General features: G+C 46.6%; 1 protein-coding gene across 1 annotated transcript; it reads left to right on the top strand.

The window, feature by feature from the left end:
- Positions 1-1,909: 1,909 nt before the first annotated feature.
- LOC118355976 (patched domain-containing protein 3-like) lies at positions 1,910-3,181 on the top strand (the record flags this gene model as incomplete). The annotated part of the gene is made up of 1 exon (XM_035721918.1): positions 1,910-3,181. A coding segment is annotated over one exon (654 nt), but the record flags the coding sequence as incomplete, so codon positions are not given.
- Between the last annotated feature and the right edge of the window lie 129 nt (positions 3,182-3,310).

The raw sequence follows: 3,310 nt of genomic DNA on the forward strand, positions 1-3,310 counted from the left end.
TATAAAAGTTAGCAGATGGAACCCGCATTATATTCTGACATTTAGGGTTTTCAAGCATTTTTCCCCAAGATTAAAAAACAATAATACCATTTGCCACATACATAGATGAAGGAGACTCCATAGGTTCTTCCCAATAGATTAACTCACATGATTTGATAAAAATTTTTGATATAAAAATTTAACTCCATCATGAAAAAGCAACTTTGTAGCAAACTTTCCTTACCTTCATAAAGGTACAAAACTAAAACAAACAAAAAATCCCACTCAGTAGTGAAAATATTTCTAATAATAATAGTCCTTACTGAATTTCATGTTTTAAATAATTTCACGTGTATTCAATAATTTAATCCTAAGAACCCCAATAGCAAGGTATTATCTTCTCCATTTGACAAGTGGAAAATGTGAGAGAGAGGTTAAGTAACTTGCCCCAAATCACACAGGTAGTAAGAGGTAGAGCTGGGATGTGAACCCCACAGAAAAACACAATCACAATTAATGCTAGGTGACTGCCAACTAGGGAAAACATGGCAAGCAATTCTCCTAACTCTAGGAACTGCTCACCACCTGCCTTTCAGTTCCTGCATGTTAAAAGGTAGGTGAGGACTTTCATAAAAAAGGTGACATGAACACAGGGGTCCCTCCATCCTGGGAACTGTGGAACAGACCAAAGATAAACACTCACTTCTCATTCTACATATTGACTGCTAAGCTTTTACAAGGCAAATGTCTATTTTAGCTTTGTAGTTAATAAAAATAATAAAGTGTACCAGGTTCACCTTAGCCAATAACTGTGTTACTGGATGATCCCAGAAAGGTTAGGACGTGTGTGTGTGTGTGTGTGTGTGTGTGTGTGTGTGTGTGTGTGTGGACAAAGCAAATTCCCCCAATAAAATGTAAGTCTTGTAGAACAGGCACGCATCTTACTCACCTTTAGGAAGTGTTTCTGTGTTAACTAGACTCCCGAGGGCACAGGCATGCCCCAGACAAATTTGGGGCTAGTGAGGCTATGGGTCAAAACACGTGATCCCTGGGTCGCCTAGGTGGCTCAGTCGTTAAGCATCTGCCTTCGGCTCAGGTCATGATCCCAGTGTCCTGCGATCGAGTCCCACATCGGGCTCCTTGCTCAGTGAGGAGCCTGCTTCTCCCTCTCCCTCTACTGCTCCCCCTGCTTGTGCTCACAAATAAATAAAAATCTTAAAAAAAACAAAGAAACACGTGCTCCCCAACCACACCTCCAGGTCCCAGGCGCGAACTTCCGGAAGTCAAACAGACTCCGGTAGAATTTCTCGAGGAAGCCGTTACTCCCCCCAGTAGCTGCGGTCTCATCAGCTGTCCAGTTTGAGGATGTTGCTTTTCCTTGCTGAAAATGAGCCTTAGTCCCTCCACGGTGGTGCCAGACGCCTGGCCCGAGGCGGAGGCTAGGCGGGAAGCAGAGCTGAACTGGGCTTTGGGGCAGAGCGTGCAGTCCCTCGGGCATCCCATTCCCAGTCGGTGTCAGTGCAGGGACGTTCAAGTCTGCCGGCTCCCCGGTCAGAAAATCAGTTGTCGGAGAGACCCCACTGCCACACCAACTGCCTAGAGGCGACCCTCTCCCACGCCTTCGGAAGGCTGGGGTGGGAGGTGGGCTCGCACCCCTGGATCTTCCTGCTGGCACCCATGCTGCTGACGGCCCCTCTGGGCACTGCCTCAATTTACTGGCCCAAGGATTTATTTTTAGATTTTTCTTTTTAATTTATTGCAGAGAGAGAATGAGAGAGAGAGAGAGAGAGAGAGAGAGAGAGCGCGAGCGCGCACATGAGACGGGGGAGGGTCAAAGGGAGAGGCAGACTCCCTGCTAAGCAGGGAGCCTAATGTGAGACTCGATCCCGGGACTCCAGGATCATGACCTAAGCCGAAGGCAGTCGCTTAACCAACTGCGCCACCCAGGCGCCCCTGGCCGAAGGATTTAGAAGAAAACCTCGAGAAGTACACCCCCAATGGGAGCCCGGCCAAGGCTGAGCGGCGCTTTGTGCAGGGACATGTTACCGCTGACTCTTACCGCTTCTCCATCTCCAGGAAAAGCACCAAAGTCAATTTCGCCTGTATTCTGGCAGTCTCCAACACGGCCTCACTGCTGGAACAAGAAATTCTAGAGGAAATTGGTAAACTGGACGACATGGTACAGGATCTGTATGTGACAGAGGAAAACGGAACCCAGATCCGCTACAGTCAGGTGTGCACTAAGAACCAGGGCCTCTGCGTGCCCTCCAACCCACTCCTGGCTGCCTGGCAGATGAACAAGAACCTCGACCTGAGACACATCACCTTCCCAATCTTCAACCAAACAGGTCAGCCCATCTACCTGGCCGGCACCATTGGAGGAACCCTTTCAGGCAAGAGGTCGGTAAGGAACCAGTTACTCGTGAAGGCCAAAGCCACGTGGCTTCTGTACTACCTGAAGACTGAGGATGGAGAGATCAACGAGCTTAGCAAGATGTGGTTGATCCATTTCCTGAACCAATTTAGCAACATCGAAACGAGTCTGGCCCTGAAGAAGATCCAGGTACCTGGTGGCTGGGCTTGATAGGGAGGCCAGGAGAAGGTGGGAGGAATAAGGACACTCCTTCCAAGGATCATAGCAGTAGCACTCCCTGATTGAGGGAGTCCTTGGCTTGAAGCTGGGAGTGCTCTACTCTATTTGGTACTTAATGCAGGGTCCAGAGTCCTTAATCTAACACATCAAAGGATGCCACAAATCTTAAATCCTTAGTAATGTTCTGGTGGAAAACACAAATCCTACATCCTCAACGTAGGTCTGTTCCATACAGACATTGACCATCAGGTTTCCTAGTCAAATGACTTTGAAATTCCTACTTTTAGTTAAAGTCTCTGCTGTTTGGGGGAGCCCCCAAAACTTGTTTGGACTTCAGTGAAATAAAAAATAAAATTAAAAAAAAAAAAAAACCACCCTTAAGCAGAAGTTCCATGCTGTTTTTGTAAAGAAAACTAGCTTAGCATTTTCCGAGTGATCGCATAGTGCCAGGCACATGCTAACTATTCGGTAACGTTGGGCCAGCAAGCCTACTAGTACTTGTGAATAAACCTGGTCAAAGTGAGACAACTACTGGAAAAAGCCGTTGAATGCTAGATCTTTCCGAAATATCAACGCAATTAAAATAGTAAAAGACAACAACCTAATAAAATTTAGAAAAAGTGACACTTTTCTGTGGCTGTCAATGACTTCACGGTCTCATACAGAACTCAGATTTTGTATAGTCAGGAGTTTCAAACTTTGGGTTTTTGCAAGAAACTTTGGAAAGCATGCCAGGGA

The sequence above is a fragment of the Zalophus californianus genome, chromosome 9, assembly GCF_009762305.2.
Source record: "Zalophus californianus isolate mZalCal1 chromosome 9, mZalCal1.pri.v2, whole genome shotgun sequence".
Taxonomy (NCBI): Eukaryota; Metazoa; Chordata; class Mammalia; order Carnivora; family Otariidae; genus Zalophus; species Zalophus californianus.